The following is a 23,327-nucleotide window of genomic DNA, read 5'->3' as shown; positions in this document are numbered from 1 at the left end:
TTGATGTTTCCCCAGTTCCTGTGCCTTGTAGTTTTGAGTTTTCCTGCCTGCTGCAGTGGTGTTTTGTTTAGTTTTTGGACTTTTGGTGTTAAAGACATTTTGCCTGGATCCTCATGCCTCCTCCTCTCTGCACTTGGAAACTTCCTCATCCCCCGCCGTAACATTATGGAGCACTCAGATTCACTCGTCAGGTCCAGGTAACCTTGGAGTTGATAAACTCCATCAGATGTGCTACAAAAATTATCATGCGTAATCATTCTCTGAGGTGAACCACAGTTTCTCTAGACTTAAAGTCAGTAATGTGTTATTTACATTTAAGGTTTGAGTTTCTGTAGTGAAAACAAAAGAGAAGATGTGATAACACCCCCCCCCCCCAACTCAAAAAATAGAAGAAAGAAGAGCTAATACCCCCCAGCTAAAGCTCCAGAGCTCGATCTAGTCTAAAAGCTGAAAGCTGGCCTACCTGTGTGTTTTGTTCCACATGGTGATAGTGCCCTCTGCTGGCAGAGCAAATTCAGTGCTGCTTTCTCCTCATCATCTCTGTGTTACAAAAAACCACACTTTAGACCTCAAACCAGCCAGGATTGATGGGTTACCGCAGCCAGAGCCTTTCATGCAGGAGAAGACCTTCTTGGATCAATAGCTGTTACCTCGCTGAAGCCCACACAACCACTAATGAATCCAGCGCCTTAAGTGCAGGAAAGGATGGAGATAAACTGATGAAATGCAAAAAATAAGGTTCAAACAAACAAAAAATTGATTGATTTTGCTTTAGGATCTAAATCCATCAGAGATAAAAACTGGATTTAAACAAATCTAAGTTTTCAGCACAATTCTGTTTTTTATAATGAATAGTTAATATATTATTTAATTGCATTCACTTGTTTCCCCCAAAAATATTGTAAATGTATTCCAAGAAACTGACAAAGGCGCAGTCTCTGTGAATCAACTGAAGGAAGGATGGACGGACTTTTGTGTGATCCCACAGAAAAGATAAAAGACACAAGATCAAAATGTTAAAGCTGCATAAAAATATCTTGTTTAAACATTATCCAAAATGGTGGACATACCATTGACGTGGTCAGTTGCTGTCATTTAGGGCTATCTTTATTATTTTCTTCATTGATAAAAATGATGTTTTATCTCGTATATTATGTGTGATATTAAAAAGAGCTATTATGTATTCCATTAAAATTCAGACTATTAGTGAGCAGTAAGCAAAAGGGATATGCAAAATGGACTAAGTTTAAGTTTACTTACAGTAATTCAGTAAGTTGAAATTTAAAAATAAAATAAATGTAATATTTAATTCTCCTGACAAAATATGACCAGACGTTTCGTAGTAAGTTGTGTCTTGCTTATATATTATGGTGGCTTCTGCTGCATCATATCCCTGGTCTGTGTTTCACAGAAACACTGCATGAAACCTGACAGGCTTGAGTTATGAGTCCGAAGCCAAAGACCCTGCAGATGCACTGAGATGAGGAGCGATGAGCATCGGGACGGCAGCTCCTCAGAACATTTGGACAGATACCATCCTGCCAAGCCAAGCACTTTGCTAACGGTTATTCATGAACTCTTAAACCTGGGCTGCAGCAGAAAATGCTGACTTCTCTGTTAACTCTAATTAAATTAGTTGCAGTCTGTGTTGCCCCAGCTTTTTTTAAACACTAACAGCACTGTAGTAAATCCCATTTGTACCACCGTCATCAGATTACTCTTGTTTGCACGTCCAGTTGTGGCAATAATTATTATGGAGGATCACAGACCACTGCCTGGACTGGTTCTGCTGAAACTCACATGAAGGCAGAAGGAATCGAATCTTTTTACCCACTTCATCCACCTCAGCTTCAGCAAGCCCTGCTTCCTCAGTAGCATGAGTGTTGGATTGAAAGAGAAGCAAAAGGATGAGATGCGATTAGAGTTCCTCAAAGTCCTTTTCAGGATGTGATTAAATAAATCCCAGAGATGCACACTGCTCAGAAAATGTTAATTTTTGTCCACAGTAAAGTTTCATCAAAGAGAGTTATGAGCAGGTTTATGTCAGAAAGCATTTAATTCATCATTTAGTGAAATGATACCAGAGCATGTTTTAAAGGAGCCTCAGGTTTGTTCTGGATATCCTAGCTCCATTGTGAATCAATACCTGGATCAGGTGTATCCAGCCAATCAAAAGATACCAAACAGGATATGTTGGAAAACAAGCAGGAATGCGACCCTGAGGCTTAACGTTCACAATATTTCAAGGTTGATTTCAGCTAAAAGACATCTAACAGGTAACTGTAGACAGAGCTATGAACACAAAGTAAGATCTTCTTCTTCAAAATCCTCCAGAGCTTTCTCCATCTCTAAGGTCACACGCTTCATCTTCTCCTCCCACTCCTCCCTCCGGCCCTCCACGTCGTCCCCGATGAGGACGGCGTGGGCCATCATGGTGATGCAGCCGATGCTGAACAGGCTGAAGAGCTCCTGGGTGAGCTGGACCATGGTTTCCCGGTTGGTGCCCGAGTGCTGCTTGTACACCTGCAGGATGGGTTTGCTGAAGACTTTGGGCACACCGATCACGCTCTCGTACAGCGTGTACAGATACTGGTTGCCCTTCCCGTCTTGATATCCCTTCACAAATTTCTGGCTTCCCTTCTCTATCTCTTCTGGTGGGGCTTCGGTCAACTCCATGTACTTCTTGTACTGATTCTTAATCTCCCACCGCACTTCGTTGAACTGCTGGTCCGCCGTCTCCTTGATGATGTTCTCCATCGTTTCATGGCTCTGTTTGGAGAGCTCATCAAGGCGGTTGTGGATGAACTTGAAATCTTCCTGTAGCTCCTTGAAGCTCTTCTTCTTTTCGACAACATCCAAGACGGACTCAATCAAAGAGCTAACGATGCTAATGGGCGGGAAGAATTTGGAGGCTATATTAGCAGCGACATTTAGGACTTTCAGGCCAACGATGGCAGCATCCTGGAGCTTGGCTGCAGTCATTTCTATGATTCTGCTGCTGATCTGTGACACACAGGAGAAGAAATTTACTGCCAAACCGTGCAAGACAACATTTCAATTTAACAATAAAATAAAGAAAGCATTTTATCCCTGACATTAAGAAATAGAAAACTGCAATTTCAGTCATTTACAGGATAATTCGGGCTCTTTCTTTTTAAAGAATCTGCAGTTTCCCAGATTGAAGTAAAGCTTCTCTGAGCTTCTTCTGCAAATTTGAATTCCCATATTTATTAAAAGTTTTAAATGTTCTTTTAGCAAGTGGAAGATTGTTTTAATGAGCTGAATTGAGCAAAACCATACATAAAGTGTAGGTTAAACAGTTGAAAAAAACAAGTTTCTTAAAGCCTAAATATTAATTTTTTTTTAAATTGTAAAACGTACATTTTTGTGCTAAAACCAGCAAAAAAAATTTTTTTAAAGAAATGTGGGATTAAAAAACTGGACATAGAATGTCAGCATAAAAACTATTAATATAATTTAACAAGTCATAACCTGTTCTGAGTTCAGTTAGAATCCATGTTCCAGAGCTGTGACAGTTTAGCATCAAAGCTGGAGTAGTTTTAGTGATGAGATATTATTTATAAGTGCAGACAGATGAGAGAGGAACTGAAGGTAAAAACATTTTAGTGGATGTCTAATCTGTGCAGGGCTTTTATTGTGAAGGCACGAGCAGCAGCTGCAGTGGAGCGGCCTCACACTACTGTCTGAACTGCAGACAACTCCAAATGCACGATTGCTTCAACAAATGTGCAGCTTTGTTACATTCATGTTGAGACTTGCATCAAGTTTTGTTGCTTTTGATCCCGGCGACTCCTGAAAGAAGGTCAGATGTTTGGTAAAAATAAAAATAAAAGGTGGCTTCTTCACAAGCCTTGAGCTGAGCTTACAGCTCCTCATGCAAACCAGAAAAACTGCTGGCGAGAAACATGACAGAGGAAAGTTGTTGAGCTGGAAAAGTGTCTTTGTGAGTCAACAGTGAGGCAGATTCAGAGGAAAACTGGTTTAGCATCTGATCAAATATTAAGCAGGAAACTCAAAAACCCCACACAGAGTCTGATCATGAATCCAACTACCCTACCTCTGTGGGACTTGAAGTTTCACTTCAACAGCCATCATGTAAGCATCTTCAAAATGTAGAATAACTGACATTGAGATCAAATCTAAAGAATGATTCTGAAACGTCTAAAGTGAAAGTGTTCCTTCAGAGCTCCTAAATTTCATTGGGATTTTGTTTTCTGAGAATCTTCAGCATGATGTCCAAACATTTATCTGCAGCAAACAAAAAAGCAGCAGAGGTAAGATGATCGACTGAGTTGGCAAAACCTCTCCCTGTAAGTCAACAGGGAGGCAGATTCAGGATAGAACAGGTTTAGCATCTGGTTGCTTTTTTGTTTCCAGATGATTTTTAGCAGCAGGGATATTTTAAACAAGCTTCCATCAAACTGAAGGACAACTAAAGGTTGAGAAATTATTTCTTGATGAGATGATACTAATGATTATTAGGGTTCCTGATGCAGTCAGGGAGCATCCTGAACATTAACTCTGTTAAAGTGGTTCTGTTTGGGGAGTACCACCACATCTGAGTTGTTTCACACAGAGACCATCTTGGATCTGGGCTGAGCTCCTTCTGGCCAAATCGAAAACAAAAAGTTCATCTCCACTTTCACACAACCATGATCTTTTTTCAGAGCTTTTCTCTGCAGCTGCCTCTGGCATCTTTTACTACCCCACCCTGTTTCCTTGTTGGAGCTCCATCATTGGGCCCTGAGCCTCCCTGCTCTCAAATAGAAGAGATCCACAAAAACTTTAATTTTTCCTGCAAAATCTTAACTTCAAAGTCTCATTTAGCCTCTTATCCAACATTGGCACCATTGGAATCAAAAGAAGAGATAGTTTCTTACCTTACAGGTCTTCTTTCACCTTCCTCTTCAGTGGTTTGACTTCGAATGGCGTCTTCAGTCTCCTCCTCTTGCTTATATATTACACCAAGGAAGAGACTTCCATATTTGATTATGGGGGTGGTCAAATTATGGGGGGGGGGGGGGGGGAATAAAAGTACAGCCCATTTAAACCCATTTTAATTCAAAATGCCATTTGCTTCCCAAGAACCCCCAACATTCACTATTGGATTGGAATGTCAAGTTAACAATGCAAAAAAATTACAAAACCGTCTATGTCAACTTATTCTGTTCCAACCAATTCCAGTTTTTGCCGTTCACCAAGCGAAAGTTAAACTAAACTTTTGAGACTTCCAGCTGACATCCGAACAATCCTCTCCAAGCCCCGGAGCATCCAAGCACCACATCAGATCCTCCATTGTTAGAATTTACTGATAAGAAGTATTATTTTTGAGTGAGTGACTTCCAAAAACAGTGAAAAATTTCAACCTCTTCCCCATTAAAATGGAGGAGGAAAAAGGAGTTCTGCGTCAAATCATCAGCAGCCAGTGGTTATAGTTCTATTACACCAAACAGATGATTGTGTTGGCAGCTGTCGTACAGACCCCTGAACCACTTGTGTTTAAACGGCTGCAGGGAGGTGTGTTTTGGTTCACGATGGTGTCCGCCTCCTTATTTGTTCAATGTGGCAGCCGTCTGTCTGTGGGGTAAAAGAAAACGTATTTTCATAGACAAAGTTGTGCTCACTTTAAATGAAAAAGGAATAAACATGTACAGATGAATACGTGAAGCCAGTTGAGGTGACTCAGGCTTCTGGATCCAGGACACGTTGGAGAGACAACGTCTCTCGGTAGCCTGGGACCGCCTCGGAGTCCCCTCAGAGGAGCTGGAGGAAGTAGACCAGGGAGTGCGGGGGTATCTTTGCTTAGACTGCTGCCCTCGTGTTGAGTGGAAGAAGATGGATGGATGGATGGATATACAAATACAGTTGGTTTTTCCTTTGACATGTCTGCTTTGAATATGACTTTTCTTTTTCTACTAATAAATAAATAACGTGACTGTCATGAAAATCCAGAGGAAACAGCTACTGGAGCTTCATGTACGAGTTTCTGAGCTAATGAAAGAAAAAGGGTGACTTTGACCCCTGAATGACCAACGAGAAAACAACACTGTTATACCCAAGAATTGAATGGACGACTTGGAACAGAACTATAAGATTTGTAAGTAACAATGTACTCCTGAAAGAAATTTCTGTACAAGATTGTGTCCAAACAATACAGAAATAAAGTACATTTTTAAAATAAAGTGCTAATAAATAACTACTTGCTATGATACCTGTGTAGCTGAAAGTGATACAACTTTCATTGTTGTCGACATGAGTTTGTTTACTTTGTCAAGGAATTGGAAAACACTGGAGGCTATTCATGTTGGCACAATAAAATGGACTCTGAGAATGTGCACACAGATGCTTCATCTCCTGCAATCGATCCGTTTTCTTAACCTACTATATTCCCTTCGGGATCACTGGGTTGCCAGAGCCCATCCCGATGGGCGATGGCAGGGCTCACCCAGGAGAGGTCACCGGTCTGTAGCAGGGTCCATGGGGTTGGGGTGAACACGTCCCCCAGGAGGCTGGTTGGTGGCCAGATGGGAGACCAGCTGCAGGATGGGGAGGCCTCAGCTGCTCAGGCCTCCTGAACTTGATGATATTCTTCTTATTTTCTTATTTATTTTCTTATTTTCATGAACCCAGACATGGAGACGTGATCACCAATGCTTTTGTAAAATTCTTCAAAATAAATGAACCCGATCTCTAAACATCCTCTGTATTTTTCAGTCATTGTAAATGAGATACACAGACAACGCTCCCATGTAGCGATCAGGCTAAAATCATTTGGCGGGGTCAGCTCCTCCCACATGCGTCAGGGGTGTCAAGCTTATGAGCAAATTTTTGGACAGGCGTCGAGTAGCAAACCTCTTGCCTCTCCAGTGTATTTTTTTTTACGTCCATCACTCACAAACTTCTCAAAACCTTTTAAACTGGACGTGGATGCCTGCTCTGCGGGAGCCGGCACATCCAGGAAGTTGAGCACCCTGTTCTTCACTTCTCCTGCAAGTGTAACCCTTATGCTATCCTAGGCATTTTAACATTGCAGATGGCTTATGGATCATTGTTTTCTAAATTTCACTCTCTCTTCTGCATTTTCTGGATATGTTGTTTTTTTTTATTTCAACAGTTGAAATCCTACTCCTCTTCTGCTCTATACCTAGTGCTGGGACTGCCCTCTGCTGATTGGAAGACCCTCCTGCTGTGCTCCTGGCTCCCGTCTTGATTTTCTGTCTGTACGCGAGCCTTTAAATCCTTCATTATTTTCTACTGTTTTATTTGGTGTTACAGAAAAAAACTTTGTACTGTTTCTTGTCCGTATCTGGCCTCATGCTCTGCATCACTGCTTGACACGCGGGTCTGAATTTCTGAGTGAATTTGATTGGATATTTTTAGCACCTTTGCTGTTTTTAAGTAATTATATCTATGTACATCATCTGTCTGTAAATCAATGTATGATGGAATAAAAAAGTCTTGGGAAAATGTCTTTTTTATGGTACAACATTAGGGCTGGAAACAGCCAGTGAGTTGGCCACTGTTGCTCTTGCCCCCCTGTTGGGATTGTGTGGTAACTGAAGACACAAGCAATTTGGTTTCTGCCATCTGGTGCTGTGAATCCATAGGTAGTTGGACAGCGCCAGTAGGGCAAGCCAAATGCCTCCTATTGAATAACTCTGTTATACTGCATGATTTATTGCAGGTTTTATGGAAGGATACAATCTGTAGATGTGGACAGTCGGCTGAGGGTTTAGTTGTTCCTCTTTAGGTTTTTTTTTTTCAACATGCTTATTGTGCCTCAGACCCAGGGTGTAATTTTGTAACATGTTTTCACTGCGCTGCTCTGTTTATTGTGTCATCAGCTGAGTGGGAATTTTGTGCTGTCAGTGTTAGGATCTGGATCTGGATCTGAACCCCAAATGCAAGAGGCCAGGTTTGGTGGTAAAAGCATTTAACTTAAGCATGAAAATAACTGATAAGGAACTAAAAGGCAAAAAAAAAAGATGAGCTAAAGAAAACGGACACTAAAATAAAATGAATATGATAGACTGAAATGGAGACAGCTGTGGATGATTATATACCTGAACCCAGCATAACTGACAGGAGGACAACTAAAACCAAAACATGACCAAAACTAATATTTTGGACAAAAATGCACAATCCTCACAGTCATCTGTTAAAGGACTCCAAACATCCTGCAGGCTCCCAAATTAATGGGCTTAATGGTTTGATTTGTATTCAATTAGTTTTAGCTAGTTCATTTAAGTAAATGTGTTTAGTCATTTTACTTCAAAGATCTATTGAGAACATGTACAGTGTTGGACACTCTGTATTTTGACCCTGGTTTTGAATTAGCTGCTTTTTATGGTCACCGACAGAGTTCTGATCAGGAGAGCAGACAGACAGAGCATGACAGAGAATGCTGAATAACATGACGGGCACTTTGAGGTACAACAGATTCAGTGCTTGGGACAGTGACGTTTCCTTGTTTAATATTAAATCAAACATTCATAACTTCAGAAGAACACCCCTAGTTGTAGGTTTGGACCTGCAGCCAGCCTGAACAAGTGTTTTAAAGCTTTTTATCAGATTATTCGGCTCGCAGAGCAGCAGGTCAGTCGATCTTTCCACTCAGACTGATGGGTAACAGAGTTATCCAGCAGCAGGCGGGATTGGCAAACCGTCCTAACATTGATTGGTTCTCCCCTCTGATGCTCTTCTCCATCAAGTCTTTCGTTTGTTCATGAAATATTGATATTGGCAGCTACCTGCTCTTAGACAACAGCAGATTCAGCCTGATGGAAAGAAGGATATCAGAGGCTTCCTGCCACTATGATGTATGTTATTTATCAGCTTAAATGTTCCCTTTCTATCATGACAGCATGATCTGAAAGCTGCACCAACTGTCTCTTCAGTTCTGCATGGTGACACTGCCCTCTATTGACATAGCATTTTCAGTGCTGCTTTCTCCTAATCTCTGTTAAATAAACCACACTTTAAACCTCAAACCACAGACCACTGAAGCTCTGGCTTTTGCTCCTTGCAGTAGATCTTTGCACACACAGCGCTTAAGCATTCCAATAATAACAGCCAGGATTGATGGGTTACCGCAGCCAGAGCCTTTCATGCCGGAGAAGAGCCTCTTGGATCAATAGCTGTTACCTCGCTGAAGCCCACACAACCACTAATGAATCCAGTGCCTTAAGTGCAGGAAACGATGAAGATAAATGGCATCAAAATGATGTTAAAACTAATCAGAAAGTGATTAATTTTGCTTTAGGATCCAAATGCATGATGGAGACAAACTGGGTTAAAACAAATCTAAGGTTTAAGCATTTTTCTCTTTTCTAAATAAATAATTATTGGTTTATTTATTATATTCCAAGTTTTTTTTTGTTCTAAAAAAACTGAAAATGTTTCAAATAAGGACAAGACGCTGAGTGTCTGTGGAACAACAAGAGAAATTAAAGCAAAAAAGAGGAAAAAACAGACACAAAAGTATTTTTTAGTTTCATTTTCTTTCTTATCTCTTCCATAATATTGACATGAAAAAAAGTTCTTTAAGTCCCTGTTTAAAACATTGGAGACCTTAAAAAAGTTGAACATTAACTCTGGGAAAATATGTTTTCCCTCCTTAAATCCCCGGAAATAATTAGAAAGTTATATTTGACGCTTATTTTCCTTTAAATTCAACCCTATAACAAGTCAATCTGACCCCTGTATGATTATAATTCTAAAACCTATTGAAACCAATTTCTCCTGTTCCTTGGTAATCATCTGTACCTTCTGTAATACAACTTATTTAAAGTGTATGTCAGGATCTAGGGGCTTTTTTGGCCTTCATGGCTTGCCATACCTGCTCAGCCTCCAGGCTCCACTGATTGATCATTCAGTGCAGCTGTATTCTGGTGCATTTAAGCTCCATGCCTTAACCTACATCTGCCTGTTTGTTGTGTTCTCTATCAAGTTGAAATTCTGCCTGCTGATGTTGATCCTAGTTTTGTTTTTGGATGCTGAGTCAAGTCTGCCTCTTGTTGGTGTGTCGCGTTATTTTGGATAGAATTTCACGTGTCTGACCATGGACTGAATTTTTCACGGATTTCCTGGTGTTCCCAATTCCCCAAGTTGGTGTCTCCGGTGAGCATCTCTACACAAGAGGTAATTTTATGGAGGTGGAGTACTCCTGGCTGAGTATTGTTCTTAGCACCTGACAGACACTAGCACTTCTGTATTTCCATTACATACTCCTCTTTACATCTGGCAGTTTCGTCATTCCAATACCACCTGAGCTTCAATAAACTGCATATATCTTACCCTCATCAGTCCTTCGCTTCTGACAATATATTTTACTTGATTCTGAATTATTTTGGATCAAAGTCCAACCTTCAACAATAATTTATCCCCATAACTGTGTTTTTGTTATGGAGTTGAAACACAGGGTTGGAGGTTTTTACAAAAAGTAGCCACATTATTCTAGGACATGTCACACGTATGGCATAAGCACAACAAGAAATCAATATACAGTATATTTTCCAAGAAAACTGTTTTCCCAAACAATACTATATATTTTTTCTGTATGTAACAGAGTTGAAAGATTGAGGTTGATGGTGTCAATCTGACAATAGAAATAATGAAATACAGGTAACAAAATTTGATCTTTGTAGTGTGAGTGGGAAAATAATCAGCGTTGTTGGTACATGGACTCTAAAGAAGTTGGACTGAACCATTAAAATTAAAAAGGGGAACATCGGTTAGCTATAAGATGTTGACCAGAATTGAGAGATGTGATAAAATGCTGCCATTTTTGTAAATAGTTTGTGTATTTTTTTCAAATTACTTTTATTTAGGTGAAAGTAGATAAATCGAATGATTATATTAAGAAAAGCTTGCAGCTGCTGGCTAATATTTGTTCTATAGCCAACAAGTAACTTTGGGCATGCTTATTTGGTATATCTCTATTATTTATTTTATTTTACCCTGATGAAAGAACGTATAGTTTTTGTACAAAAATCTTGGTAAAACGTCAGCTTTGTGATTCAAAAGTTAGACTGTTGCCATAGCAGCACTATGTGACAGACACCAGGCCTGCTTTAATTTTACAGCCTTTGCCAGTAAGCATAAGCCATGAAGATGAGTAGAAAACAGATAAGGGACAAAATATGACCTCACTGTAGAGGTTCAGGCCATAGAAAATTGTGTCTTGCTTATGTATGATTGTGGCTTCTGCTGCATCATATCCCTGGTCTGTGTTTCACAGAAACACTGCATGAAACCTGACAGGCTTGAGTTATGAGTCAGAAGCTAAAGACCCTGCAGATCCACTGAGATGAGGAGCGATGAGCATCGGGGCTGCAGCTCCTCAGAACATTTGGACTGATACCATCCTGCCAAGCCAAGCACTTTGCTAACGGTTATTCATGAACTCTCAAACCTGGGCTGCAGCGGAAAACGCTGACTTCTCTGTTAACTCTAATTAAATTAGTTGCAGCCTATGTTGCTGATGCACCAGCTTGTTTTAAACCCTATGGGCACTAACAGCACTGTTGTAAATCACATTTGTACCACCGTCATCAGATTACTCTTGTTTGCACGTCCAGTTGTGGCAATAATTATTATGGAGGATCACAGACCACTGACTGGACTGGTTCTGCTGAAACTCGCATGAACGCAGAAGGAGGGAATCTTTTTACCCACTTCATCCACCTCAGCTTCAGCAAGCCCTGCTTCCTCAGTAGCATGAGTGTTGGATTGAAAGAGAAGCAAAAGGATGAGATGCGATTAGAGTTCCTCCAAGATCTGCCTGCTGTAGGAGCATTGAATGACCACACGAGTTGTTTGGACATTAGGGGTAGTTCTACCCCTAAGATGCTTTAGTAGTTTGATTATATTTATTTGTACGTTGTCCCTTTTTCAAAATACTTTCAGCTCCATCTTTTTTTTTATATGGAAGCCACGGAAATGACAACATAACGGGAAAGCAGAGGATCAAGTACTTCTTGCGCTGTGCTACGCCTCGGGTCATCTCAGCAGAATGATTGTTGGCATCACTAGACAGTGCAATCTGTCCATAGAAAAGCTGACCATGCTGGACCAATCCCTGCTTAATGACAGGTTCTGACTCAAATATGGCGGCATCCGTGTCGCGAACATATGGAGACTGAATTGGCTTTATTTCGTTTGAGCCGGAAGTGAACCATTTTCATGGGTGACGTAAACTCACTTAGTCTGGTTCTCATTCACAGTCAGTGGTTATGGTTTAAATGCTAATCACTCATTTTGTTGTATTGGTAAGTGACTTCTGTTGATTTCTCTCATTATTTTATTTTTCACATTTTGCCTTCTGGTGAGTTCTAACTTCGAGGTGATTCTGATCATATCCCCTTGTAGATTTCATGATTTCAGTGTAAAGACTGACTTGACCCTTGTGCTATCCAAGGCACTTTAACATTGGGAGTTGGGTCATCTAGACCCACTAGACAGTGCTCTGAACCTTTTTTCTTCAATGATTTGTGATCTTCACTGGTGTCCATGGATTACATGAAATCTTTCCACCTTTATCCACCTTTGTCATGGTAGGGAGAACACGTCAATGGAAGGGTGGGGTCATCTAAGATAGCACAAGGGTTAATAAACCTACAGGGAAGTTTGAACTCTAACTCTGTTACACGAAACTGTCTCAGTGTTTTACCACTTCCTTTGACTTTTTTGATGACGTTTAATTGTTTCAATCTGATTTGACAAGTCCAACTTGCCATATATGTTTTGTGAGCGCTATGCGATTATGTCCAGTTTTACCACAAGACAGATGATAGAAAAACATGGCAGTATTCCTTTTATACTTGTTACTTTAATGCACAGTTGTAGATCGTACATCACAGTCCACAAACATGAAGGTTTGGAATCATGGAGGCATTCTTACACAGATCTTCAGAACCAGCAGAACCTTCTTTTTGGAGCAGGAGGTGCAGAAGCTTCTCATGACACATCAGTTAAACACTTTCATACTAATGGATCATCTCTAAACCACCACTATAGTTATATGGTGACAGGCAGTCGTTAGTAAATGTTTCACTAAAGCATAAGGTAAAATGGAAGAACAAAAACATAAAAGCAGCATCGTAACAGTAACCTTTTATGATACCTGACTTTAAACAGTTTCTGGTGTTTTCATTCATCCAGACAGTAAATGTGATCAACTTTGATCTTGGTGTCCTCCAGCCTGAAGAGGGGCGAGAATCTTCCAGCCTGGTCTCAGCGTTCAATTCAAAAACGACATATTTGATAACATGGGGGGTGATGAGTGCATTTATTATGCATGCTGGAGAAGATATAGCATGGTTTTAACTCTATATAGCCATTCATTCCATTTTTGATACGTGAATAAATGAATGAATGAATGTATTTGAACAGGGACAGATATAAAAACAGAAACATACAGCAAAGCAGTGGTCCCATGCCCATACCATACTGCTTATGGCAGAAACTAATTTACAGCTCTTTTCCCTAGATGGGCTTTTAACACAGGGTGCATTTCTGAGACCCCTAGCTTATTGGATCTAAACTTCCTCTAAAAACCTATCGGGATAGAGCTTGGTCCATGTTTTCCTCCCTGTAGTACATAATCATTCCACTAGAGGCAGTAGTCAGGCTTTTCTACTCATTAAAGTAGAAGTTTAGCTATTTTTCAAAGGTTATTGGTGAGAAAATCTCATTGTTATTCATTTTTTAAATGACTACTTGCTGTATTGAAATAATGCAAAATGTTGATAATTCTTCATAATACAGTTACAGCATCCTTAACATTTTTGTGAACTAAGACTTAGCAAATCACCCAAAGGATCATAATTGTTACTATCTATATCACATTAAAAGAAATGTATAGATTTTTTTGTGTGGATTTCTTCAAAGAGTTTTAAAAACGTCTTAACTTCAACATTTTCTTTGATGTGGTGGATTTTACAGGGTTAAAGCAACATCTGCTCAGGTCTGTTTCAGGCGAGGTCTTCTGTGCTGCAGCTATTAATAGATTCTAGAGTCTAGATCTTTCACCTACAGAGCATCGTTGAAGGAAAAACAAAGGAGACAATCAGCTCTGCAGCAGCTAGAAATCTGTGTCGGCGCAAAACGAAGGCAAACACCACAGACCAAAACCCTGCCCTGAGACATTGAGGGGGAAAACAAGATGCTGCACCGTCGTAGCCATAGTAACAACGATCCTTGCCTAACTGATCTTAAACCTGCAGCAGCATCATGTCGTAAATGAGCTTCTTCACTGAACAGTCAAATGTCTGAGTTTGAACATCGATGTAATCTGTTCTCTGATGAATAAAAAATGCTTTTATTTGATTTATAGCTGTTCAGAATTCATTGCTGAATCGGCTAAAAAGTAGTTTTATCTTGAACTTTAGCATTAATATTTATTAACCTGGTTTTCTCAAACGTATAAATGTCGTGATAAAACAAAAGCCTGAAGGAAAATCTAATTTTCAAATTCTTGTTTTGACTTATTTTATTTTATGGAATTGTTGTTTTGATTTGAAATAAAACATTTTTAAAATTGAAATTGAAATGACTGAATAAAAGGAAAACCAAAACGATCTTAAAAAAAAAACAGTCTTTGGTTTTCAAACTGAAATATCAACAATCCTCAAACCTGCATAGTTTTTCCATGAGAAATGTATCTTTACAGCTAAAGTTTCACTCATTTTAAAGGCCATACGTTGGTTGTTTAGGGACAGAGGATAAATAGCTGTTGTTCTGTATATTTCATCTTCCTATCAGTTTAAATACACGTCAAACTACTTCTTGCATGTATCAGAAGGTCATTTCTTGCCGATGACTCACTCAGAGTGCACACACACAACCCCGTTCTTGTGCTTCTCCCAGTAGTGACAGTCTTCTGGAAAACTCCAGACACATTCAGGCTTGCTTTGACTATTGACCACATGAATGATGAAGCCGCACAGCTGCTTCTCCAGCATCTCCACCACCGCGGGGGGGCTCCCCTTCTTCCCCTGACCCTCCATCAGCTGCTGGATGACGTCTCGTGGCACAGGCTTGGGATTGGTGCTGTACGACACCACCAGGCTGATGTTCTCCTGGACAACCTCAAATTGCGTCTGTCCTGCCACGTGGTGAAAGGGCTTCCCTACAGAGTGCTTTTTGAAGAAGCCGTCAGGATGTTTAATGAGACGCACGGACCAGTAGACCCAGTCGAACTTTTTCACCAAGAATTCCAGAAGCTCCTGTGCCACGAGCTGAAGATTTCCTTCTTCCTTTTCCTGCAGCAGACGTTTGACATCCAACTGAGCCTGCTCTGGGAAAGCAGCGATGCAGGACTCAATGACCGACTTCATCTTGTATTCTATCTCTTCAATCTTTGGTCTCCACTCTTGCATGACTTCCTGCTCCTGCTCCTCCTCGCTCTCTGCGGTTAGAGCGCAGTGTCCCATCAGGGCGATCAACCCCAAGCAAATGAGCTCCTTCAGCCGAGCACAGTAATCCTCCAGGAGACGCCGGTTCCTCGCAACGTACCTGTAAACGACAGTTTTAACACTCATCTCCAAGACATTTGTAAACAACAACTACCATCAATCTGAACAGAGCCAAAGATTTACCTTTCTACAACCTCCAAAATTGAAGTTCCCATCACAGCATTATGGAGAGTCCACAGGTTCTTTTCGCCTCCACTTTTAGAAAAGTGTTTCAGAAAAATATCTTTTTTAACTTCTCTGAACTGCTCTTGTGCCTCCAAGAAGTCCACAAACTTCCGAAATTGGTTCCTAATGTTCTCCTCCACAGAGAAGTACTGGGAATCAAGGTTTGCCTTCTTGAGCTCAATGTTGATGTCTGTCTGCTGGCTGGAGAGAAGATCCAGCTTGTTCTTCACTATAAGGAACTGTTCTTTAACATATAACACCTCTTGGCTTTGAACTTTGCCCAAGGCCAGTTTGACAACTGGAAAAGTGACCTCACAAAAGGGGGAGAGGTCACCCACGTTGCTCGCCAGCACCTCAGTTCCCTTCTCAAGCATGTCAATCACTGCCTCAATGATCCCCTTCTTCTGGGCCACAGCTTTCTCCAGGGAACTGGCCATGTCCTGGAAAACATTGAGACGACAGTAAACCAGAGCTGCTCAGTACTGGTCCAAGTTTCTCATTTTCCAGCTGCTCTGCTTACAATAGATTTACGGTTCTGATTAACACCCAATTCAGGTCATCTTTACCTTGGGATTGCTGGAAAACAAACAAATAGATCTCACAATTTTGTGTTGCCCATCCCTGTCAGACCGTTTACTCAAATCCCTTCTATGCCGATGACACTCAAATTCATCTGCCATTTCTGCTGTTTGATATCACAAACGCCAAGAAATTTGAGTGGAAAACCACAAAATTTCACAATTTTTAAATTCAGCAATTTTGAACCCAAAGTCATCTGGAAAATCTGGAATTTAATTATAGATGCGTTTTTGTTAGTCCTTTTCCTGGCTGTGATCAAATGTTTTTTAGTCAAATAGCTCTTTCTACGTTGTGACGTGATTGGACGTAGATGGTGTTCTTTTCAAAAACAGTTTAAAAAATTATTTCTGCTGCTGCAACAAGAAAAAATCCTTTATTTTGAATATTATCCTGACCAGAAGGAGATCATTGTCTATTAAATATGGAGTGCATGCAAACATATTTAACGAAAATCTATTCTGGAGCCAAAAAAAAATGAATTCAGAATCAAAAAGAAATAAAAAAGGGTCAGAAAACAGTTTGAGGAAACCTGCTGCTGATCACTCCTCAGTCTTTTTTGCACTTTTTGCATCTGTATTTTGTTTCTACTCCTGCTTGATGTTTCGCTCATTCAAGTTTCCTGTCACACCTACTTTTTAATTATTATTTCTTTATTAAATATTCTTGTTGATCTTAGTGCAAAACCTGCTGAACCCAATTTCAAGGAAGGTGCAGTCATACGCATACATCTTCCATTTTATTTATTTTTTGTTCTTGATACTTTCAAAAAGACCGTCTTACACCTGGAATTTCCAGGCCAACCTCCTCAGTTAGGATCCTTATGATGTACAATTTCTAAACTCCTCCTCCATCATCTGCTCTTCTGCTGCAGCATCAAGATTTTTCAGGGCAGCAGCTTCCATGTCAGTTTTTCATTATGCATAAATGAAGCAACACAAGTGTTTATTTTTGTTTTGCATTACAAAGCAGAATCACCAAAATGTGCCTTTTCCCTGCAAAGGAATCGTCCAAATGTTACAGTTATTAGTGAAAATCTAAATATTTTTGTCAGGAACTGGTGGTGTAGGACCAAAAAAAAGGGAGACCGGTGCCAGAAACGTAAACATTTAATTTAAAAAAAACGTAAGCATGAGAAAAACACAATGGAGAAAACAAAGCAGAAGATCTGACGATAAAGAACTTAAAATCAGACACTTAAATGCAATGAGGGCAATCAACAGAAATGATAACAGCTGTGGATGATGAGTGACTGAAAGGGGAAAAGAGAAAATGACCAAAAAGCATCGCTGTTAAACCAAACGAAATCACAGAATTCTCACAGTTTTTTTGATCAAATAAAAGTTTGGCCCTTTTAAACACGAGAAAATTCTTTGGTAATAGAGAAATGCGTCTGGATTATCTTAGGTCCATTTCAAGATGAAGGACTGAGATGTTTGATAGAAATACGACACATTTTTCCTTAAATCTGGTCCTAAAGGATTTTAGAGATGGAAAAAAAACATCGAATTAAAACGGGTTTTGATCTTTTTAGTCTTTTTTTTTCGAGCCGAACTAATCAGGAATGACCGTGCGTCTCCATCAGATGCTGCGTCATCAAAAAGACAGACGGACAGTTAATTTTGTACAGAGCTAAAAACTCATTTTGATTAAGTTTATCATCTAAATTGGCTCTTCACATTTACATTTAAAAAAAATCTTTCTGGTGTTGAATTTGTATGCCCACCACAATTGCGCAATGAAGCTTTTTACGCACAGCTCCTCTGAGAGCCGCGGACACACCTAGACGTGTTCTACCTCCCTCCCGAGTGAAATTGAGACCTTACCTTAGTTCAGTTTCTGCCACAAAATGAGTTTCTGTACCTGAGTGAAGAGAGAGCTACGCTGAAAAATAGTTGTTTAGGGCTTTTTTTCCACCTCTGGTTTGATGCAGAGGAGAGGGTCCAGAGATGTCCGCAAAAACAGAAAAGGGGGGGGGGGTTGGATGAGAGGGAGGCAAAGAGCATCTGAACGACACCTCTGCGGGAGATCCATCTTTTCTTCAGGCGCTGCCACACGGACCTTTCTGTCTCCAGAGGAGAGTGAACAAACAGCGACAAAAGTCTGGATCATCATTTTCTTGGACGCACAATTTCAGCCTTTTACGGCTCCTCAGGCAGCTCTTATGCGCATTTGGCGCAACTGCATCTTCAAGATTTGGTGAAAAATGACTCATCGAGGTAAGCCAGTCTAACAGCAGCGGATTGTTTCAGTGTTTGAATGTGATCTGAGGCAAAAGCAGCATTTTAGTGATTTTTTTTTTTACATGTACATTACTTGTTATATTTTACGTGTTATATCTGACTCCGTGTTGAGAAGTATATTTCATCCAGCTTTTAAGATTTTTTATCAGACCTGAAAGAAGCGTCGGGGATTAAATGAGGATGAAGAGTTTTATTCTGATGAGGCGCCTCTTATGTGAGCGAGACGCGCCTTAAAAATGAAAGAGAAAAAAAAAGTTTATCTCAATCTTATAATTTTCCTGGTAGTGATGAAGACGATCATTTGGCTTTAATAATTTTTTAAACTGTGATTATGTATGTATATATGAGGCACATTTTTTTTTGCAGGTGATTTTCGAGGGGGAGTAGCGCCACCGCGCGAGGAGGCGCAGACTCAGGAGCTCATGCAGCGAATGGTGAGAAATCTGGTTCTGAACCTTTTTTTTTTTTACAAACTACCGCGCGCTGATCCTCACCTCCATGAGATGCTAGTCAGACCTGCTTGATCAAGATGCACCAAAAATGACTCACCCCACCTCATCACCTAACCGATTCTCCAAAATGTTTAAACCTTCTTTATTATTAATATGAGCGTGAGACGGGGGAGACACCCTCAGGGCCCCAAAGGAGCTTGTGGTGAACAGGTGGAATGAAGACACTCGTGGTGCGTTCATGCCCTCCTGTGGACAGATCATGAATTACGTCCTTTTCTAGTTTCATTCCGTCAATCCACCACTAGAGGGCAGAAAAGATTATATGATCGGATCAACATTTTTAAAGAGATACTTTATTGATGCCTTGGGCAGTCTGTTTCTCACTACTATGGAAACGATTGGGTGGCATAATTAAAAATAAAAGTCAAAACCAGAAAAGCTTTTTTATTTTCAAAATGAAAAAGCATTTTTGACTCAAAATTAAAATGAAAAAGCAATCCACCAAAATGCTTTTTCATTTCCTTCCTCAACACAGCTTATTCTGTCACTTAATTAAAATTAAAATGAAAATAGTATTTGACATTTCATTTTCAAAATGTTCTCTGCTAAATGTGTAGCATAATTCATTTAGAAATGTCTAATTTGACAATTAAATGGATTAATAGATTAAATGGATTAATTCAGTGTGCAATGCCCCCCTCCCCCGCGTTCCTCTTAACATATTTTACTGACAGAAAAAAATCTAGTTACCATCAAACCACTACTCTGTTATTAAAAACTATCAAAGGTGAACAACAGGAACCAATTCTAAGAAACGTGACCTTTTTAAAAACCACAGAGGTGATGAAGGTGTTACATGTTTTTCAGACCAAACTGAACAGATTCTACTTGATGTGTGTTTGTGGAAGAGATTTCATTACAGAAATATTTGATCTTGATTTAGATCTTCAGATTTTGCAAATAGAAAAAATGAACTTGAATGAAGACCTAATAGTGAAGTCAATGAATGAATCTACATTTCTGAAACAGATGCTGTAATAATGTAAAAGAATGAGAAAATGATCACAGTTAGACTGCAGGAAGAAGTCCCTGCTGTCCGTATAATGTTGAAGAAGAAAAAATTGTAGTCATTGAATACGGCTGCAAATATTTTTATTGAAAGGCGAACAAGTTAAATATTTATTGAACACGCTAAGGCTAATCTTTTAAAACTTTTAAACCTTTGTAACTGAACTTTTTGAACATAAACATGAATAAAAACAGACAGAAATATGAATCCAGAATAACTCAAGTTGTACAAGTTAAACCTTAAATAATGTATAATACTTTGCTCTCTATAAAAATATATTCTGTCAATGATACAAATATGAACATGCTGCAGAACAAAACAAACAAAGCCTGGAAATATTAATAATTCGAAATAACAAATCATGTCTTTCCGTTTTATGTTTGTTTGTTGCTCTTTTGTCATTTTTTTTTAGAGCAGGACTTCTGGCATCATTTTTAACAATCAGTTAATGTCTGCTTGGTGTGTGTCTTTGTGTAACACATCAGAGGGATTTCACTTTTTAAAAACCTGTTATTATAAATATCAATTTTTGGTCTTATAAAACTTCTAAACATCACTAAGTCATAGGACACTTCAGTGGGATTACTCCAAAAATATTTAGCATTTTCCTACTTTTGTGCCACAAACTCAATACTTTTATAAACAAATGATCTATTGTTTATTTCTGATCTCATAAAGCGCAGCTGTTTTACTGCATTACCTGCTGTCTTTATGTCAAATACTGACACCAACTAAACGACAGGCAGATGCAAAAAATGCATTCTTTTACGTCCCTCTACAGCACATGTGTCAAACTCAAGGCCCTGGGGCCAAATGTGGCCCTCCATGTCATTTTATGTGGCCCCCGAGAGCATGAAAGTTTTTGATTTCTTAAAATAAAAAATAAAAATTGGTGTGTATTTATTCATATCTAGGGGGAATCTGCCTTGAAATATCGAATTGGGCAACTAAACATTATGACTCAAACACTGTCCATATAACCTAACCTGACAGAATCAAATTTAAAAGGATTTATGCTAAAATAACAAGCAAACATATGTTTTCTATGCATCTGTGATTGTCACTTTCAAAAATTATAATGAATAAATAAATTAGTTGTTTAACATTAAGGAGTAGTTACATGTATGTTTCATTACATTTAGTTACATGGATAAGTTATATCCGGCCCTTTGAGGACAGCCGCTATACTGATGTGGCCCTCGGTGGAAATGAGTTTGACACCCCTGCTCTACAGGGAGGAGGGAGAAAATAGGTAACAAAAAAAATCTGATAACCGGGGGTCAAAGTTGGCCACACAGCCGTTATTTGGTAACACACATACAAATCAAAGTAAACTCACCAACAAAACACCAAAGGTGGAATAAATGATGGTATAACTTAAACTCTCAGGCTTTATAGAAGGAAAACTGACAGAAATGAAAATCACAAAATTATTCAAAATGCAAACAAAGACCAAAAGATCAATTTGAACAAAAAGACTAAACCAGAATCAACTCAGAGGGAAATCAGAGGCTTTCACAGGCTAATGCCAGGCAGACACCAGGGGCAGGCTGAAGAACAAATTCCTCTCAGGAATGCAGCCGCCACTGGAGCAGAGGATCCTGGGAGCTTTTAAAGCTTCCCTCCCAGCCAGGCGATCAATGGAAGCAGCCTCAATTAGCTCTGCAGGAAGGGAGGGGTCAGCAGCTGGGCAGGAGCTGGACTTCTGCAGGAGCTAGAATTCAAACACACACCTACAGAAAACAAGCAGACGCGGCCAGGGGTCGTGACATTTCTCCTTAAAGGTTTTCTTCATTATCAGCTGGTACTGCTTGGAGAGATCATCAAGGCCCTCTGGGATCGACTGGAACTCCTCCTTTAGTTCACAATGTTCTCATCCGCGTCAACAAATTTCATGACCACACCGATTTTAAAAAAAAGAGCCGGTGATACAGGTGATGTTGGAAGCTACAGAAGCAGCATCAAATCTTTCTTGAGCTCGTCCACCTCCATGATGCTGCTGCTGATCAGTGACAGACAGGAGGAGAGATTTAAAAACAAACAAGAAAAACAACTTTCCAATGTCCTGATACAAATCAAGAAAAAACATTTTACACTGACATTAAAATAAGCCACACAAAAAAAAGCAGTCTGCGTCATTTCCTGAAATATTTATTGATTTGAACCTTTATGCTCCACAAAAATTCCTCTTTTTTTAAGCATTCTAGCCTCCTCCTCTTTTTAAATAATCCTTGCAGGAAGGACACTCCCATGTTTGTTGAATATGTAGGGGTGGTCAAATGTTAAAAATAACAAGAATTAAATTCATTTATTAAGAAACAGCGTTAAAGAAGGGCTTTAAAAACCTTTATCCTTTTAAGCAGAAGTTTGAGGGTTTGAAATATTTTCTGGAAGAATCTCTTAACCCTTTCAAGCTGGAATTTATTTTTAATTGTATATTAAAAAATGATCAGTTTTTTCCTTTAATGTAAAACTAAATGAAGTGGATTATATTTATTTATTGGTACATTGTGATTTATCAACATACAACATAAAGAAGTTCAGGAGCTGAATTGAGTAAAAAGTTAAATAAACTGAAAGGGTTAAAAAGTAAAGTACCGTATTTTCCGGACTATAAGTTGCTGCGGAGTATAAGTCGCACCAGCCCAAAAATGCATTATAAAGTAGAAAAAACACAGATAAGTCGCATTTTGACGGGAAATTTATTTGACAAAATCTGAGACCAAGAACTAATAACTTTCACAACCTCATATGATACAATCATAGCAGACTGTTTATCTCATAATTTCACAGTAATTCTTTCTCAAACTTATTTATTTATTCCTTTCATGAAGCATCATTGGCCAACTAATACTGTTTCCATCCTGTATTTGTGGAAACAGTTGTCATTTTTATTGCATTTCTGAATCTATGAAATTGGAAAATAGAATATTATGTTTTATAACTTTATTTATTGAACATTTTCTGTATTAAACAGACAGAGTGTGTAATGAAATGTAAAAAAAAAGGCAATGTGTAAAAAAAAAAAAAAAAAAAAAAAAAAAAAAAAAAAAAAAAAAAAAAAAAAAAAAAAAAAAAAAAAAAAAAACACTCGAATGTCAACCCGTCCCACCCACCCCCGTCAACAACCCCAAGAGGCCAAGTCAGACTAAATAAATAAATAAATAAAAAACACAAACCACTTGGGCTTTTAAAAATAAGAAATGTCAAAAAAGAAGAGAAAAAATAAATAAATAAAATTAAAAAAAGGGTAATTAAATAAGTAGTAATAAGTGAGAAAACCAGGGTCACAGCAGTGGCTTTTTGTTGCACTGGTGCTCAGTCA

At 39.1% G+C, this 23,327-nt stretch overlaps 2 protein-coding genes and 1 long non-coding RNA gene across 6 annotated transcripts in view; 1 reads left to right on the top strand and 2 right to left on the bottom strand.

The window, feature by feature from the left end:
• Positions 1–2,037: 2,037 nt before the first annotated feature.
• On the bottom strand, positions 2,038–4,953 carry LOC105356045. The gene is made up of 2 exons (XM_011485817.3): positions 4,902–4,953; positions 2,038–3,003 (listed from the first exon to the last, which is right to left on the bottom strand). The coding sequence occupies exon 2, from the start codon at positions 2,980–2,982 to the stop codon at positions 2,293–2,295; it is 690 nt and encodes a 229-aa protein (XP_011484119.1). The 5' UTR covers positions 2,983–3,003; positions 4,902–4,953; the 3' UTR covers positions 2,038–2,292.
• A 7,877-nt stretch (positions 4,954–12,830) lies between these two features.
• Positions 12,831–18,199, bottom strand: LOC101175191. Of its 2 annotated transcripts, none has more exons than XM_020710452.2 (3): positions 18,102–18,199; positions 15,621–16,102; positions 12,831–15,537 (listed from the first exon to the last, which is right to left on the bottom strand). In XM_020710452.2, exons 2-3 carry the CDS (start codon positions 16,097–16,099, stop codon positions 14,844–14,846), a joined length of 1,173 nt encoding a protein of 390 aa, XP_020566111.1. In that variant the 5' UTR covers positions 16,100–16,102; positions 18,102–18,199; the 3' UTR covers positions 12,831–14,843. The 2 variants fall into 2 exon arrangements, with proteins under 2 accessions (XP_020566111.1, XP_004078432.1); XM_004078384.4 differs by having other exon boundaries at positions 18,065–18,172.
• Positions 18,179–23,327, top strand: part of LOC105356044 — a 33,976-nt gene continuing 28,827 nt past the window's right edge. The window contains exons 1-2 of one of the 3 annotated variants that reach the window (XR_002875033.1): positions 18,179–18,457; positions 18,848–18,915. This is a non-coding gene — a long non-coding RNA (uncharacterized LOC105356044). The remainder of the gene's footprint in view (positions 18,458–18,847; positions 18,916–23,327) is intronic. The other 2 variants (XR_002875035.1, XR_002875034.1) reach the window with 2 other exon arrangements.

Source organism: Oryzias latipes, chromosome 16, assembly GCF_002234675.1.
Source record: "Oryzias latipes chromosome 16, ASM223467v1".
NCBI classification, from domain to species: domain Eukaryota; kingdom Metazoa; phylum Chordata; class Actinopteri; order Beloniformes; family Adrianichthyidae; genus Oryzias; species Oryzias latipes.
This window is presented reverse-complemented; position numbering and strand designations above follow the sequence as displayed.